Consider the following 17467-nt stretch of genomic DNA (forward strand, 5'->3'; position numbering starts at 1 on the left):
CAAGGAATTATCAGGCCACAAGTACCTAGCTCCAGCCACACCTTTCTTCTGGGATTGAGGGAAGAATTCAGATGCCCAGGCTACTTTGTTAGAGCAGACAGGAGCGAGGTTTCAGAAAAGGCCTAGGTAGGACAGGCAAAGGACGCTTTATGCTTTCATGATCGGGGGGTCAGATATTAATGTATACCTTAAAGATACACAGAGAAGCAACAGCGTATTTTCCTAATGATAAGGATAAAACCTTGAACTCCATTTCCTGAGTACCTACTTGTACCAAGTGTCTATTTATGTCCTTTACATGCACTATCTTAACAGTCAGAACTAGGTAGAACAGGTACATTATCATGCCTGTTTTCTAGGTAAGAAAAGTGAGGATCATGGTTAGACAGTTGCTAAGTAGTAGGGGTGAAATCCAATTCATGCTGCTGGCTGCTTTCTGGGACCCAATGTCTTTTGCAAACACTTACTTTGGGGTCACAGTAGCTTCCTGCTGCTCAGTTGTCCTCCACAGTCCATGAGCACCATAATAGCAAGGAGGTTGAGCTTTCTCAGGCTGGGCTCCAATGTGGCCCCTTACTGGAGGCACAAAACCACTGGGATGCAGAGCAAAGGTCTCTTGCTCTAGGAGACGCTGTGAACCCTGCCTTGAGGCCTCCAGGTGGCCCATCTTCAGGGGCTGTGGCTGCTCCAGGCCCTCATCTGGATTAGGGGCACGGGAACCAGTGGTTTCTGAACTAAAATACTGGGGTGGTAGGTCTTCCTCTTTTTCTCCCTCCTCCTCCCGCTCTTGCTCCTTCTCCTCCTCTACTTCCTCTTCTTCTTCATCACACCTCTGTTGCTGCTGTTGCTTCTGCTTCTGCTGTTGCAGCTGCAGCTGCTGCAGCTGCTGCTGCTGCTGCTGCTGCTGCTGCTGCTGGGCTGCACGGAAGAGCCTATATTTTTCCCAGTTGGGAGGAGGAGGACGAGGGGGAGGAAAAGCCTTCTTTCGGGCCCCAAGGAGCTCTGGCTGAGTCTCATTGCTTTTAGTAAATGGTTCCCTCTGAGGCTTCCCCCAGGCCTGGGTGTTTTGAGGCTCTAAGCTGATGTGACTCTCTGAGAAGGCTCGGCTTCGCAGTGGGCGGGGCATGGAGGCAACAGAACTCCCATCTTCATAAACTGAAGACTCCTCTGCTTTGTTCAAGGCAAGTTTGACGTCTCCAAGAAGGTCAAGAGAAGAGATTGCTCGGTAGTTTGACAAGTCCAGTGCTGGGTTCTCAAGGCAAGGATGGAAGGGAGTAGACCATGAAAAGCTGGCCTTAGAATGAGCCATTTCCCTGCAAAACAGCAGATAAGCGTTGACCAAGACAAGCATGAGGTGGATGGGCCCATATTTTGGATGACATAATTTCTGCAAAGTTAAAATGGCTACAAAATTCTAATATCTGCAGTAAATGTAATGGCCATGGTGATAACAATATAATAATGGAGACAATGACACTTTTTGTGCATAAGCTAAGTACTAAACACTAGAGGAGTGCTTCTCACCCTTCCAAATGCTGCAACCCTTTAAGACAGACCCTTTAATACATGTTGTGGTGATACCCAACCATGAAATTATTTCATTACTATTTCATAACTGTAAATTTGCCACTGCTATAAATCATAATGTAAATCTGATATGCAGACCCCCAAAGGGGTCATGACCCACAGGTTGAGAACCATAGCACTTTCAAGGTTTTCCCATGTTCAAAGTTATTTGCTCCTTACAATAAACCTAGGAGTTCTTATAGTTTGGATTTTATAGTTTTGGAAACTGAGACATAGTCAGGATAAATAACTTGTCCAGGGTTATAAAGGTTATGTGGTAGAGCTAGGATTTGAACTTGAATTGTTTAGCCAAAGTCTAAATACACACATAGCACCTCAGTCTGTTTATGGCACTCAGACTGGATATGCAACAGTCTAGGGCTCACAATCCTGGTTTTCCTGCTTTAGTTGATGATTTCTTGCTCTTTTTTTACTATGAAAAATTTCTAGTGTTTACAAATATACAGCGATTTCCATAATGAACATCCACATTCCCACTTACTACCCAGAATCAGCACAATTTAATACTTTACTATCAAAAGTTCATGAATTTTTCTTGTCTCACTCCTCACTTCCATTTTCCTACTGCCTATTTGATGCAAGATAGATTATAAATGAATTCCATATAACTTCTCTGTTCTTACATGTGTAATAAAAATACTAAATAAGCTGTTCACAAGTATCTGTCACTTTTGGTTAAAAATATTTCCTTCTGATACATTACAACCTGAAATTTCAAAAAGAACCATTAAATTACAGGCTTTTCTGAAAATTTTCAAAAGTGGATAGACTATTCTGTTACCAAAAAATTGAGGATAGGGTAAAGAAGGATTAATAACGTGAACAAATGTGAACTCACAGAGGTAGAAGCAGCAAGCACAGGGCCTAGACGGGTACCCTGCACCAGGTCCTCTGTGTATATAAATATGGCTTCCAGTTTAGGGTTTTTATGAGATTCCAGAGTGTGAGAATGAGTGGGTATCTGACTCTTGTGCCTTCTCTTGGGCTCTTTTCCTTCTGTTGGTTTGTCTTGTCCAACTTTGATAGGATGGTTTTGTTTTATCTTATTATATTCTATTTTGTTATATTAAAATCAATGAATGAACGAATGAATGAATGTAAATCTAGGCACTAGTGTAAAGGCTAACAATTGAACTGTCACTTATACCCACTGGAAGAGAGAAAATCAGTTTTCTCCATAAAGTGGCACTGGGTATATCAACTACTCTTAGGGGAGGCCTCATGGTTGAGGCAGTTGACCAGCATGTAATGGACTCCACAGTTGTGTGATTTCATTTAGCTACAGTTTGTTTTTTGTTGGGAGGGGGTAGCTTGATTTTATTTGGTTTTCTTTATTTTGAGGGGTTTTGTTGTTGTATTGAGTTTTTGCTTGGTTTTTTTTTTTTTGTTTTGTTTTGTTTTTGTTTTTGTTTTTTTTTGTTTTTTTTTTTTTTGAGAAAGAACTTAAAGTTGGGTGGGTAGAGAGGAGAAGAGGACCTGGAAGAAGTTGGGAGAGGGGAAGAATATAATCAAAATATATTTAAATTAAAAATAAATATATATAAAGGTTAAACATCTTATAAGACAATTGTAAGTACAAGTATCTTATAGGTTAACAGAACCAATCAGTAAATTTAGAAATAAGGCAAACTAGCCAGGCATGGTGGCACACACCTTTAATTCCAGCATGCAGGAGGCAGAAACAGGTGGGTCTCTGTGAGTCTGAGGCCAGCCTGGTTTACATAGTGAATTCCAAGATACCCAGGACTATATATATTAGAGATATCCCGTCTCAAATAAAGATAAGGAATAAAGTAGACTATAAAAACATCATCTATATAAAACAAGGAGATAAAAATTATTCAGTAAATTTTTGAGACAACTTTTGATCGGTGCTATATATGTGAATATATACTGAATATTCTATATGTTATATATTTGTATAAATAAGAAAAAATGAAATTTAAAATATGATCTCTCCTAGGAAAAATAATATTCTTTTAAGTTATAAAAGATAATCTCCAAAGACAAAGTCTAGGTACTTTGACTATTTATAAAATGTCAAACTTCCACATGGTAAGATTTATCAAAATGAAATGACATCTTTTCAGCTGATTATAAAGAGGTAAACTTTTTAAACTTATGATCTTGTTTCCTATGGTAGCCTGTGAGCAATCAACATCATGCTGAGTCCTGTCTACTGCCAGGAAATTCCCAGGGTTCAATTAGATCAGCAGAGAGACTATGCATTCAACAGTCATGACGATGGCTGAGACTATTTCTTTAAAAATAACAGTACACATAATGCTAACTAAGCTTAGAGAAAATGGAAACAAAACATCATTCCCTTCATCACTAGTTCCTACATGAATCAGAAATTCATACCCAAATATCTTCACTCTTCTCATGTGGGTTTTAGACTACCTGTAGACTCCTAAAGCACAAATTATCCAATTCAGCATAGCGTCTCAAGGAATAAAATAAAAACTAAAAGTAGTGAGTAGACAGCAAAAGAATGGAAGATATATATCAGGTAGAGAGGGCCTTCCTGATGATCCTATTTATTAGTCTTAATTACTCTGATTCTACTTTGTATTCCATCCTCTCCCAAAATACCATAATGCTAACAATTTCGATATATGATATAGTTCTAATTACACTAAATCTTTCTCTTTCTCCCCCCTCGCTCTTTAGGTGCGAGCACATGCATATATACATATAAATATATATCTGTCCCAGCCTATGTGTGTGTATGTGTATGAGAGACAGAGTCATGTTATATAGTCCAGGCTGGCTTTAAACTTGAAATCTTCCTTTGTCAGCCACATAAGAACTAGCATATCTTGTTATACCCAGAAGCCCTGAATCTTTATGTAAAAAAATAAACATAGAATCAAACATCATAAGAAAACTGTAGGTAATGTAAAGTCAAACAAATAAAGTCAGAAACAAATTTAAGACTGTTTCAACTTACAACTAAAATTAAAATAAGAGAAAACTCTAACAAAGGCTATACTTTCTTTTCAGGACCCCAGTGAATATTTTTTAATTGCCTATATATTGAGCCAGAGGCAATACAGACCACATGCTCTAATCATAATTCAGTAATACTGGAAATTAATTCCAAACATGAAAGATGAAAATGTATAGTATATAGAAAACAAACAGGAAAACTTTTCCACTTTAGATAAAAGAAGAAATCTGAAACAGGATATCTAGAAACCATCAGAAGCCAGAGGACATACTTCACTAAAGTGGTAGTTCAAGGAAAATTTATAGCTCTCAACACTTACATTAAAAGATGACCTTGGAACACTCAGCCCTAAATGGGATGCCTCCATCAAATCCCTCCCCTCAGAGCTCAGGGAGCCCCACAGGAGAGGAGGCAGAAAGTGTGAGAGCCAGAGGGGATGGAGGACACCAGGAGAGCAAGGCCCTCCGAATCAACATGAGCAAAGCCCATATGAACTCACAGAGACTAGAGCAGCATGCATAGTCTGCACCAGGTCCTCCGTGTGTTTATTATGGCTTCCAGTTTAGTGTTTGTATGGGATTCAGGTGTGTGCTTTCTCCTGACTCTCGTGCCTTCTCTTGGGCTTTTTCCTTGTGTTGGTTTGTCTTGTTCAACTTCTATATGAAAGTTTTGTTTTATCTTACTATATTTTATTTATTTTATTTTGTTATATTCTATTATTATCCCTTAATGGCCTATTCTTTTCTAATGAGAGACAGAAAGAGAGGAAAAGTCAGGAGGAACTAGGAGGAGTAGAGGGAGGGGCAACTATAATCAGGATATATTGTGTGAGAGAAGAATCTATTTCCAATAAAAGGAAGAAAAGATAATGCCAAAGTAAAATAAACAAATTAAGTACTCAATTGACAAATTCTTAAAAAGAGAATCTAAAAACTGATCCAAACAAAGCAGAAAATATTAAAACAAGTAGCAGAAATGAATATAGTAGAAAATAAATGCTATAAATAATAATGAAAGATAAAAATGGAGGGGTATATGGAAGAGTTTGGAGGGGGAAAAGGAAGGGGAAATGATAGAATTATAATCTCAAAAGAAATTAAATTTTATTTATTTTTTAGGGAGTATTCTTTATTTAATTTTAAATTTATTTTACATACCAAACACAGTTTCCCCTCCTTCCTCTCCTCTCATTACCTCTCCCCACCTCCCTTCTACTCTCCCCATCCCCTCCTCCTCTGTCTCCATTCAGAAAGGGTAAGGCCTCCCATGGGAGTCAACATAGAACCTTCATCCAGTAACTGATAGAAGCAGATGCAGAAATCTACAACCAAGAAATTAAATTTTAAAAAGAAAAAATGAAATAGTAAAATTGATAAACCATTTACTAATCAAATAGAATACTCCCAATTGTTCTATCTTGCTAACAAACAAGATAAAAATTTCTCATACTTTATAGCTTTAAGTCATGAATCAAAACTAAATTGCAGAGACAGAGCAGCGCCTCGGAGAGCCCGTGTGTCTGTGTCTTGCTTTAACAGTGTTTAGACGGAACAGACCCAAGGGACTCCCTCATGTTAGCTTCCATCCGCTTTTCAGTCTCTCCAGTCGCAGTCTCTGGGACCATCTCCCAGCTGCCTTTGGCTCCGAGAACCAGCCAGCACCATCTCTTCGCTGTTAACTGCACACTATGTATCAGCTATGACCTCCCCAGGGTCATCGGAACTACTACACCGAAGTGGAGACTGCAGTGAACCGCCTGATCAACTTGCACCTGTGGGCCTCCTATACCTACCTACCTCTCTCTGGGCTACTATTTTGATTGGGGTGGCATGGCTCTGGAGGGTGTACGCCACTTCTGCAAATTGGCCGGGGAGAAGCGCGAGGGCGTCCAGCAGCTCCTCAAGATGCGGAACGATTGTGGGAGCCGCACATTCTTCCAGGATGTGCAGAAGCCATCTCAGGATGAGTGGGGTAAAGCCCAGGAGGCCATGAAAGCTGCCTTGGCCCTAGAGAAGAACCTGAACCAGGCTCTCTTAGATCTTCATTCCCTGGCTTCTGCTTGCACAGATCCTCACCTCTGTGACTTCCTGGAAAACCACTTCCTGGATGAGGAGGTGAAGCTCATCAAGAAGACGGAACCACCTGATGAAACTCTGCAGGGTGGCTGGGCCACAGCCAGCACAGACTGGTGTGCTTAGCCATCCCTGGGTGAAGACCTCTTTGAGAGGCTCACTCTCAAGCATGACTAGAAGGCCTTGCCTTCCAAGGGGCTCCCTCTTCTGCTCTGCACTGGCCAGCCTCAGGACCTTCACCTGAACATCTTAAGCCAACTAGGCAGCTTTGTAACCACCCTGGAGCCCCTCCCAAGTCCTAGGCCAAGTAAAAATAAAGACTTTTGAAATAGCAAAAAAAATTGCAGAATTCAATTTGTAAAATATATAAATGCAATGTTACGAATGGTGAAATAAGTATGGATACTGAATAAATGAAAACAGTAAGAATATCGTTTGATATAACCATTTGGAAAACTAAGGGCAATTTCTTAAGAAACCACCAACTACCAACACTGACTGATTGGAAAAGAGACTATACTCATTAGTTATCACAGAAAAAAAAAAATCAAAGGACTTAAACAAAAGTACAGAATCACACAGTTTTGTGCTGTTCTGCCAACCTTCGAGAAACATACACCACTAATATTATGTATACTTTCTAGACTCTGAAATCTAGATAAGATACAAGAGACCCAATTCCAACAACTATGAAATATAGAAACAAACAGTAGAGACAAGTCTCATCTAAGACTTTATATATGTAAACTTAAAGTATTAGTGAAGAGAATCTAGGAGGATGTTAAAAAAAAAAGACTATACCATAAACTTGGATGCTCATCTTAGAAATTAAAATCTCATTTAGTATTAGAAAATCTATTCATATAATTGACAATACTAATAAATCAAAAGACAAATGTTATAAAACAGTTTCCCTGATCCTAAAACATATTTGATTACAATTATCAAACCTTTCTAGAGTTAAAAAGCAACTAGCAGAAAAATGTAACTAGTTCTATAAAGTTATCATTGTTATACCCAGGGCTTCATGCATGTTAGGCAAGTGCTTTATCACTGAGCTACAACCCCAGCTCAGCAAAACAGTAGAGACATTCCTATGAAAATTGGGAACAAGAGAAACTGCCCACTAGTACTTAATATTGTTATGAAAATGCTGATATGAGATTTGACATGATGAACATGTAATCAGTGGAAGGTGGTATTATGCATTGATGATATAATTTATCTGAAAATTCATGATAATTGAAAATGTAATACCAACAGTAAGAAAATTCAGTTAGGTATCAAGGTATAAAATGAATATATAGAAACCAACAACTTTTGGTTGCATGCAACCAAAATTATGCATGCAACAATTAGAAAATATAATGGAGGGCAAGATCATAATTGGCATAGCAATTAAAAAGATAAACTATGAATAAACTTAAGCAAGAAATATCTGGGACTTATATGCAGAAAACTTTAAAAACGCTATTGAGGGACATAAAACAATATGTACATAAATGAAAAGACATACACTGTAAAGACATCAAGTTTACCCAAATTAATATAAAAACTTAATGAGTCCAATAAAATTACCAGCAGATGGGATTTTTGAAAGATTCTTCTAAATATTATTTGGGACAATAAAATTGTAGTGATTACCATGAACAGTAGCAAAGAGTTGTGAGGGAGAAGGAGTCTTACCAACTGTGAAATATGCCCTGAAGTTACAGTGAATAAGGCAGTCTGACAAACAGAAAGTGGATTCATGGTATAAAATATAGAATACTGGTTGGAAGTGTAGCACCTGTAATCTCAGCATTTGGGAAGGAGGCTGAGGAAGGTGGATTTCCAGGAGTCCAAGGCCAACCTGGGTTACAAAGCAAGACTCTCTCTCTAAATATTTAAACAAGCAATAAAAATGACAAAACCCATAGAATGCTAAACTGGTTCAAACACATGTGAAGTTAGCTCATTATAACCTAAGCTAGGAAAGATGACTCATTTGCATACAGTTTTGGAACAAATAAGATAGTCACCAGTGATAAGGTTAAACCTTCATATCCCTCTTTCCAATAAAGTTCATATATATATATATATATATATATATATATATATATATGTATAAAATTTCAAATGTAAAAAAGACATTATGATAAATTCTACAGGAAAACAGAAAACACAAGCAAAACTTTAATTCTAATGTAAGTCACTAAATATAGATGTAATCAAACAGAGGTGATACTTAATTTTGATTTCCCCCAAATTAAAAATTCATGATAAGAAAAATATCAGAGACAAAATGAAAAGGTGATGATATACTGAGAAAAACTGTTTGCTTTATGTATGTATGAAGTATACTTACTAATCCACAATAGAAACCAGCAACACAACAGAGGAGAAAAGGTATGCAGTTCATAGCAAAAGGAGGATGTCTTCCCAACCTAACAGAAAATGCTCAAGCACATGTAAACTTATAACTATATACAAATGATAATGAACCATTTTAAAATGAAAATTAAAGAATTTATAAGGGTATAGGAAAAATAGGTGATCTCACATACTGTTGGAAGTATAAATTAGTGTCATTTTTTCAAAAGCCATTTTTAAAGAAAGAAGAGTCAACATCGATTATCCTTTGACCCAGCAATTCAATTTCTAAGGATTTTTACATATTTCTATATTATATATATATATTATATGTTTGTATTTTAACATGAAACCTGTTGGATTACATAAGGATATTCATTATAGCTTTGTGTATAATCACAAGGATGGAAATATTTTAAATACCTTCCTATAGGAATTAAAGTAAAATAAGAAGAGCTAAATATGGAGTACTATGTAGCTGCTCAAAGTAATTCAATAGATCTGTATTCAATTTACACAAAAATCTATAGAACTATCATAAAAGTAAAAAGGCAAGATATAAAATCAGGTATATATAATAAATAGACACTAGTTTTTTGGTACATAAGGAATGTCTAAGTGTTTGATGAGGTGCTGTATTGATGGATCAAAGTAAGGTCCTTCTAATGTGAGAGCAAGTATATGATATGCTTGGAAGTAATATTCTTTATTAAGTCTATTCTACGTATAATCAATATACATCTATAAAAAGTGAGCATGGAAATCCAAAATAATTAGCAACATTCAAATTGAACATAAGGCATAAAATTGACATTATACACTTCCCTGCCTGGAGCTTAAAGTATTCAGAAAACAGACCCCTTACTGTGTTTGATAAGGGTCCTTAAAGATCCTGCCACTCTAACACTTCCTATATTCCTTGTCTGTATATATTCTGTTGCCTTTACATCCCATTCTCTTTCCTTCATTATCAAGGTGAAAGCCATGTCATGTTCACTACCACATAGCATCAGTAACCAGTATGGTATCTATGCACAGCAGGTACTTGGTAATTTCTTTATGACTATGATAAAATAAAAACTCATCTATTGTCCTTTAGCCCCAAGGGCAAAGTCACTAAGCAAAGGGAGCAATAAATAATAGTAAATCAGAAAGTAGCTTCCAACTTCTCTATAATCTAATTGAGGTGTGTACATGTGTATTAGTTTATGGCTGTGTTTGCAGAGCAAACATACTAAATTCCATAGTTTTTGAAGTGATGTAGGCTAATATATATTATCAATTTTATCAACCACATAATGCTTTCTAACTTTATTACTGGGCTGATATCTGCTATGGCACTTCTAATGAGGTAGATGGAGCATCTCTGCTGTGATTAGCCTTTAAGTCTGGTGAAGGCCTTCCTTAGCTACACATCTCAAAAAACAAGGTGCTTCCACAAGATGCTACTTCCTACTTGCTATGGTATGGATCTGGAATGGGCCCCCCCTAGGCTTGTTTACAAGTTTGGTGCTATTAGGAGCTGGTAAAAATATTTAGAGGTAGGAACCAGTTGGAAGGCTTAGGTCTTTGGGCATGTTCCCTCAGAGGAAACTGCAGGGCTCTTCTATTTAGTTTTACACCCAAAAATGAGATGAACAAGCCTTCTCTACTATGTTCTCTAGATATCAAGTACAGGTGCAAAGCAATGGAGCCGGTGGTCACTTGTGGGAACCTTCAAAACTGAGCCAAAATAAAAACCTATCCATTTCCCAATACTTGGTACCTAATGCCTGCTGACTGGTGAGATATTGATAAACGCCTTGGTATTTTCGTGGGTCCCTTCTCCTTCATTGTGATGGAGAAGTCTGTATTTTCAGAAAAACTAAGTCATTTTTCTACTGTAGCTACACTTTAAAACACTTGGTACTACTTTTTCACACTGGACCCTAACAACCTAACTGTTTTGTTTTTGTCTAGGTCATTTCATTGTTTTTTTTTAAGCCTCTAGTATTAGGCTCCATAATACTTCACTTATATTTACACTTACCACGATTTTAAGTATCAAAATATAAATATTAAGAAATTAATAAATACAAGAGATTTATGAATAAACTATAATGACAGCCTATGTCAGAGGTACAGACAGAACTTCTTTCTGGGACATGATCCAAAAGTTGGACTCCACTAGCCTTGGACAGCAGTCCTTAATCAAGGTGAATCCTAATCAAGATTATCTGGGGAGATTGTTTACATGCAAATGTATAGGGCCTTGTCCCTAGAAATTGGGATTTCAATCCCTGTGGTGGGTCCCAGGAACCTAAATTTTAAACAGCTAACTCAAGGGAGTCTCAACAAGTGCTTCTAGAATCACAGTATATAAGCAAGAAGCCAGGGTAAAGCATAGGAAGGTTATTGTTGTTTGGGGATACATCTATTGTTCCAATCAGCTTGGATTTGAAACTATTCATGCTGACCCTATCCCTCATCATATACACTGAGTTGTCAATTCCTACTTCCTGTCCCTGCATCTCTCCCACTTCACCACCTTAATTTCCAATCTAGACCTCATACAATGCAGTGGTTTCCCCAAAGGTGTAACTGCTTTCACCATTTTCTTCAACTATTAGAACTATTTTTACATAGTCCTTCACATAGCAGGGACTATGTAAGATTTTCTTCTCATTGATCATGCACAGCAATATTTGGTGAGACTGTTGACAGAGTGACTTGTACACATACTGGTCATAATGACTTCATTATTGTGGGTATTCCTTCCACTTTCTAGAAGCATATCTGCTTCTTCCCCTCTGATGTAAGTGGCTCTTTGATGCTCAGAATGGCTCTCTGCACATCAAATATTAGAAGCCCAGTTCCTTTCATAGTAGGATTGGTTTGTACTCTTAACAATTTCCAGTAAGTAGCCTGGTTGGAGCCCAGTGTCTCCCAGAGAGGATTATGATACCACAAATTTGTACAACTGGAGGACCCTCAAAAGGCATGCACTTTTCTTCCAACTGATTTTTATGTTGATTATCAGGGGGATTAAATGAGACAAGGATGGCTGAAGTAATTAGTTAGTAACCAAAGTAGACATGTTTGTATACCTAGTCTTTTGACTCTTCATACTACTCTTAAACCCAAACTTGCTTTAAAATTTTTATTAGACTTTTTAAATTAAAGACAACAAAATTGCCTTTGAGATTAAATGCAATAAAATATCATGGAATAAACTTAACTAAGAAGATGAAGGACTTCTACAATGAAAACTTTAAACTTCTGAAGAAAGAGATTGAGAAAGACACTACAAAATGGAAAGATAGCCCATGTTCACAGATTGGTAGAATTAATATTGTGAAAATGACCATCCTACCAAAAGCATTTTACAGATTCACTGCAATCCCAATCAAAATACCCACAATAATCTTCACAGAAAAAAAATCCTAAAATTCATATGGAACCATAAAAGAACCCAGATAGTCAAAGTAATTCTGAGTAAAAAGAACAGTACTGAGGGATTGCTATTCCAGACTTCAATATCATAGAACTATAGTAATAAATAACAATATGGTAATGTTATAAAAATAGACATGTGGAGTACCAGAATAAAACATAAAGCCCATACATGAATATTCGTAGCTATAGACATTTGATAGCTGACAAGGAGGCAAAATCATACACTGAAGAAAATACATTTTCAACAAACAGTGCAGGCAAAACTGATGTCCTCATGCAGAAGGATGATATTAGACCCCCTATCTATCATTCAGCACAAACATTAGGTCCAAGTGGATCAAAGACATCAATTTGAAACCTGAAACACTAAAACTGCTAGAATAAAACATAGGCAGAACCCTATAAGATATGGGTGTAGAAAAGCACTTTCTGAACAAGACTCCATTAGCCAAGGAATTAAGGTCAACAACTGACCAAGTGGGACTTCATAAAACTAAAAAGCTTCTGTACAGCTAAGGAAACAATCAACTGGAAGACAACAGAATAGGAGAGAATCTTTGCCATCTATACATCTGACAGAGGATTAATATCCAAAATGTACAAAGAACTAAAAAAAAAAAAAAAAAAAACAAAAAACAAAACCTCAAACAAATGACCCATTCTAAAAATGGACCTAGGACCTGAACAAAGAGTTCTCAAAAGAAGAAAAAATGGTTAAGACATATCTCAAAAAATGCTTAGCATCCCCAGTAATTAGGGAAATGAAAATAAAAACAACTTTGATATTTTATCTTAGCCCAGCCAGAATGGCAAAGATCAACAAAACAACTCACAACAAATGCTGGAGGAGAATTGGGAAAAGGGGAACACTAATTCACTGCTCCTGGGATTGCAAACTGGTTCAGCTACTATGGAAATCAGTGTGGAAAATTCCCAAAAAGCTAAAAATAAACCTACCATGACCCAGCTATACCACTCTTTGGCAGTCACACAAAGGATTAGATACTCTACTATAGAGAACATGCTTAGCCGTGTTCACTGCCACCTTACCCACAAGAGGTAACAATAGAAACAGAAACAACCTAAATGCCCTTCAACCAATGAATGAATAATGAAAGTATGGTACATACACATTGTGAAGTACTATTCAGCTGTAAAGAAAAATGAACACTGTAGGTAAATGATGGTAAATGAATGAGGTAACCCAGACCAAAAGAGACAAAAGCTACATGTTCTCTCCTATTGGCAATTCCTAGCTCTAGATCCTCAGATGTGAGTGTACAAGGTAGAGTAAGAGGAGAAACCAGGAAAGCATAATAAATGGATCACAGGTGGGGAAGGGGCTTGGGAAGGGAATAGCAAGAAGAAGGTGATATAAAATCAGAAATGAAATAATTGGGGAAGCTACAGCTGGGGAGAAGGGAAGGAGATCAATCCAGAAGGAGAAGAAAGAATGTGGAACATACAACATGAAGTTTGTTTGATAAAGCCTAAAGTAATCATATTATTTTATATCTACCTAAAATTATACACTCTGTGTGTGTGTGTGTGTGTGTGTGTCTGTCTGTCTGTCTGTCTGTCTGTCTGTCTGTCTGTCTGTGTGTGTGTCTGTGTTAAAGGAAGTTAAGCCACTTGGGCTGACAGTGTTCCCTATAAGAATCACAGACTAACAAAAACCGTAGTACCAAGCACGAGAAACCTACTTTGAATGGTTGCCCAGAGTAGTCCAAGTGACTCCCAAAACAATATAGATTATCAATGTAGCCCTTGGTTCTCTATCAGGGCTTAAGGGTGGGACCCTATTGCTGCAGACACCACACACTTAGGATACAGGAATTGGATGTTCAAGCTGGATCTGACCCGAAAGCCTCTTTTCTATGATCTAGCTAGACCAGTGTAATTCCTTACTGTAGTCTAAATCTTATCCATATACCTAACAGATAAACATAGTTACCACCCCTCATCAAAATTAGCCTCTCTTTACAGCAAGTGGAGACCATCACAGAAAACTACAACTGGACACAATGCAGAGATCAACAGATCATGGGGAGCCCCAACAGATACACCCTCATCACAACTCCTGAAGAGGGAGGAAAGGCTGTGAGAAATACAATACCAGGGAGTCTACTGCTGATCATATTTTCATCTCTCCCCCAATTTTTTCCAGATTGACACCCCATTTTATTCCCACTCAACTTTGTGTCACTAAAGAAACCTTCAAGCTAACATGTGCGGCTCAAATATTCTTGGATGTGTAGTCTTCCACTGGAGCGTGGTGGACCTACTAGTGGCTAACTTGCTTTTTTTCATCTCTTCCTTTTTGCTGGATGAAAAGGGAGTGAGTGAGTCTACAGTTAAAGTCTTTGGCAAACTAGGACCTCTTGGCTATGCAGCCATTTGCCTGAGCTGAGCCTAGTTCTGGTTTCTTGACTGTTGAGCAAGGTTGAACATTAAAGAGCAGGCAACATTGCCCAACTTCCTTGATATAAAGCAGGAGCAGAGCTAAAGATGACAGCTGTGACAGGCTTGGATTGTGCACTTTGCCCAACTATATGCTGGACTTCACTCTAAAAAGGATAATCGGCATCTACTGGGAATCTTCTTATGTATCCCAAAGCATTTCTGTGCTTTTTAATATAGTTAACCTTCAGGAAGGCTTTGTAAGGTAAGTAGTTTACTGAGACTAAGATGGGTTACATATCTTGTTCGAAGCCATGCACTCTTTGATTTATGTAACTAGATTTTGAAAATCTGCTAGAATTCAAACCCAAGTGTTTCTCCAATATTGTCTGTGGTGCTCTACTGCCTTCCTGGGTATGGCTAGAGAAAGGGATAGAATAGTACATTTGATTAGTATCATAGAGCATGGCTGCAGCACAGTGGTCTAACAGATTTCCACTGAATTATGTTAAGCACAAGCCAGGGATATTGACCTGTAGAGGCCTTATAACGTATATAGAAATCTGTAACTGTGCTTTGGGACCAAATAAGGATTTTCTGCCTAGAAGGCAGGAGTCTTCACCAATGGGCAGAACTATAGTATAGTTTCTTGCTTCTCAACATATATCAGGCACTGTTTTCGGCATGTTCATGTATTTTAATTGATTTTCTCAATACCCAACAAATTAGGTGACATTATCCAGTTTGTAGCTGGGAATCCTTAGGCTAAAAAGGACAAACTATTTTCTTAACAAAGAAGAAAGAAGAGCGTCCAGACTAGAGTGTATCTTCTCCTGCTCCAAGGAGGAGCAGTTCCACTGAAGCAAGGGTTGCTAGGGTAGAGTGCTCCCTTTGCCTCCGGGTACCTATGAAGACTTCAGCTCCTCACTGAAGGAAAACGAGGAAGCATGAAAATGGAGATGAAAAAACTTGGTTGACACCAGGGAGGAGGCTATACGGCTCTAGCTCAAAAACAAAAGCAAACTGCCTGCCAAAGCCTGGGCTGTTCTCGTTTCTTAGGACAGGTTGCCTTTTCTTCGGACAAATACATTTTACTCCTTTGTTAAAAATGTTAGGGGGATCGAACTGAAAATGAAGAGCAGTTCTGTCAGAGGCGGAAAAACCTCCTCCTGCCTCTTCCTTCAGTCTTTTGAAGTTTCCTTGTTTGGAAATTTTATTTTTAAACTTACCACAATAGCTTGGCATTCCAGGATCATAGGAGCAAGAGCACACGGGGCCAGTCCATCTTGCCTTTCCCTTCCCTGCCCAGCCAAGAGATAAGACTGCTCCAAGAGAAACAGCCACTCCCAGGTTTTTACTAGAGAAAACATTTCCAAGATCCAGGAAACAAGACACAAGGAGGCTATGAAGGAGAAAGGACCCAGAGAGCTTGCTGTGGTCATCTCTCCCTGTCCCTGAGCTCACGGAAACTTCCAGTGGATAACAGCAAATGCCAAGTGCCAGAACTTACTCCAGGCCTTCTCTGGGTCCCCAAGAGGTGAAAACACACTGCTGTTCAAGGAGATAGAGAAGCCCTTGCTTTGATGGGGCTGTCAACAGTAAAGCTTAGTTTCCCACCCCCTCCCCGAAGACTCTAGCTGCTACTTGTCAAGGTACCACATATACAGAAGTTACACACTGGTAGACAGAATGTGTGTTTCTCTTTCACTTCCCTATAGGATGAAAAGTCCTTAAGAAAATGAGGAGGATGAGTCAGATATGATATTTATGGGCATGTATGGGTGGGGCAGGATACTGCGTCATGGAAGTGGTGACATTATGTGGAGGTTCAGGAAGGTCTGATTAGGTATCCCTTTAGATGTCAAAGTTCTCATGGATTTAAATAAGCAGAAGTGCTGACTGATGGAGAATTCTAGCAAACCAAATTGTAGCCAGCAGTGCGGTCAAGCATGGCCGGTGAGAACCAGTCTGTCATTGATAAACAGGGATTTTTCTAAAGCCTTTGATCTCAAACTTCCCAGAACTAAATAAAACCGATATGGTCTGCTACTTTTTCAGATTTTCTTTTTTTTTTTAATTTTTTATTATAAATTCCAACATTTTGACACATACCCAAAGAACACTATGTGCTTTCAAGTTAAGCTAGTTATATTTGATCACATTCTTTCCTGATTTTTCTTTCAAATTCAATACGTGGTTTGGTGTTAAGCTTTCTGGGGCTAACATAATTACAAATCCCCATTTCTTTGAAAAATTCAGTATTTGTATATCTGTCATTGTTAGTGGCTGTTCTATTCTAGTTCCATCATTGATGATATAATACATTGATAAGCCTTTTCAATGATAACAAGTAGCCAATAGTATGAATATTTTTTCAAGAAATTAATTTTATCTTTTGGATTATTCCTTAAAAGGTGTATTAGGCCAGAGTATGATAAGTAATGTATTCTTGTCACATATTTTCAGATTGTCCTCTAGGATAACTGAACCAATATATACTGCTTCTAGAAAAATAATACTGTTTGCTCATGCCTTGCCTAGGCAGGATTTTATAATTTCACTTATCATTTATGTAAACTGTTGACAGTTTAATAAGAAGGCTATAATACCTTGAAATTGATTTTTATTTATATTCTTTAATTGCTACAGAGGTTATAGTTTTCCATGG

General features: G+C 37.8%; 2 protein-coding genes across 3 annotated transcripts in view; one reads left to right on the forward strand and one right to left on the reverse strand.

Annotated features, from left to right (window-relative positions):
* Shroom4 (shroom family member 4) overlaps positions 1 to 17467 on the reverse strand; it is a 101932-nt gene that overhangs the window by 13393 nt on the left and 71072 nt on the right. For both annotated transcript variants that reach the window (XM_028894037.2, XM_028894039.2), the window contains exon 5: positions 468 to 1313. In XM_028894037.2, coding sequence (XP_028749870.2) covers positions 468 to 1313 — 846 coding nt within the window. The remainder of the gene's footprint in view (positions 1 to 467; positions 1314 to 17467) is intronic.
* LOC114710010 (ferritin light chain-like) lies at positions 6393 to 6827 on the forward strand. Its single transcript, XM_037199260.1, has one exon. The coding sequence runs from the start codon at positions 6445 to 6447 to the stop codon at positions 6736 to 6738; it is 294 nt and encodes a 97-aa protein (XP_037055155.1). The 5' UTR covers positions 6393 to 6444; the 3' UTR covers positions 6739 to 6827.

This window comes from Peromyscus leucopus, chromosome X (genome assembly GCF_004664715.2).
Source record: "Peromyscus leucopus breed LL Stock chromosome X, UCI_PerLeu_2.1, whole genome shotgun sequence".
In the NCBI taxonomy this organism is placed as follows: Eukaryota; Metazoa; Chordata; class Mammalia; order Rodentia; family Cricetidae; genus Peromyscus; species Peromyscus leucopus.